This window comes from Perkinsus marinus (genome assembly GCF_000006405.1).
Source record: "Perkinsus marinus ATCC 50983 genomic scaffold scf_1104296975934, whole genome shotgun sequence".
Taxonomy (NCBI): Eukaryota; Perkinsozoa; order Perkinsida; family Perkinsidae; genus Perkinsus; species Perkinsus marinus.
This window is the reverse complement of record NW_003200601.1, coordinates 1-1,301: the sequence shown is the minus strand read 5'-3', so window position 1 is coordinate 1,301 and position 1,301 is coordinate 1. Positions and strand designations below refer to the sequence as shown.

Below are 1,301 nucleotides of genomic sequence, written 5' to 3'. Positions count from 1 at the left end.
GAAAGTAGATTAATATCAACAACTCTTTATCAGTCACGACTTTACTTTCCCTGGCCATGACCGCCGCAACCAGGATCGAGTCGGGAGACTAGTACGTAATGATCTTAGGCATTCGCGCCTTTCTCCTTGGTCTCAGAGGGGTGACCTCGTCTAGGCCGCTCTTCCTTGACCTGGATGAGGTCGTCTTACAGGGCTTCTCTCTTTTTCCAATGCCGTCGAAGACGGCTGGTTCCTCACCAGGGCGGATTTGGCGCTTGAGTTGCAGCAACCCGGGCAAGACGGGCAAGACCGAAAACGATCTCAAAACTGCTCTTGCCTATCAACTCCGGTTTGGCATCCGATCGGCGCATCACCATGGCTATAAAATCTTTCCAGCGTCGGAGCATAAGGAAGGGAAATTGGCGACAGGAAATTGGTATTTGGCATTTGGGGCATTCTTGGAGGATCTTGGCGGTCAACGAGGTGATCCCTGAGATCCAGAAATCCTTCCTGACTCGTCATCGAGTTCATCGACAGTGATCATGTGCTCCCACATCGTGATAGCTGATAATCACTCTAGTGGCTCCTTGCACGCCCTTTTCAACATCCGTGGGACTCGCTATGAGCTTCTTAGGAAGCTGCGTTCTATCCCCGGGAATTTAGGAGCTACGAGCAGACCATCTCGAACTTGAGATATTTCAGCTCGCCATCGAAACCCGAACAGAGCGGACAGAAACCCGGGTTTGAACAACCACTGAATGCCTTTGCCAAACTGATCAATTATTTTTGGTTGATGTGGTAGGATTGTATGCAGAACCCGCCCAGATAGCATAGTATTAGTGGTCAGCTCCTGATGGGCAATATTATTGCTGATAAGAAATCATTCTTCATTTCTACATTAGTAGGCAGTACCACGGGATAGGCCTTGTTTGAAGTCACGAAGTCGGCGCCCCCGAGTGAAGGTGTCGAAATTTCGTTGAGCCATATGGTTGAGGTCCTTTCACACAACATCTTTGGTTGTTAGCTCCGACCTTGCTGCAAATCTGGTTTCGAAACGAGTTGAAGCATTTTCGTTCGAACGTGTCATTCTACATTACCTGACTAAGAAGAATACTTCGCTCAAACGAGAAGGTATCTAAGTTTTCACCTAATTGTGAACCTTACCGTCCTGTGTAGTCGCGTGACGGATGGGAATCACCTTGTTCAAGAGAATGAAGAAGAATGGACTGGAACCCGGTAATTGCGTGTTTTGCCGAAATCTCAGGCCGTCGAATATACTCTCTGATCGCTTGTTGAATGTAGTGATCGGAGAACAGGTCGGT

General features: G+C 48.3%; 1 protein-coding gene across 1 annotated transcript; it reads left to right on the top strand.

The window, feature by feature from the left end:
• Window positions 1-209: 209 nt before the first annotated feature.
• On the top strand, window positions 210-473 carry Pmar_PMAR017208 (hypothetical protein; the record flags this gene model as incomplete). The annotated part of the gene is made up of 1 exon (XM_002764932.1): window positions 210-473. The coding sequence occupies one exon, from the start codon at window positions 210-212 to the stop codon at window positions 471-473; it is 264 nt and encodes an 87-aa protein (XP_002764978.1).
• Window positions 474-1,301: the final 828 nt, after the last annotated feature.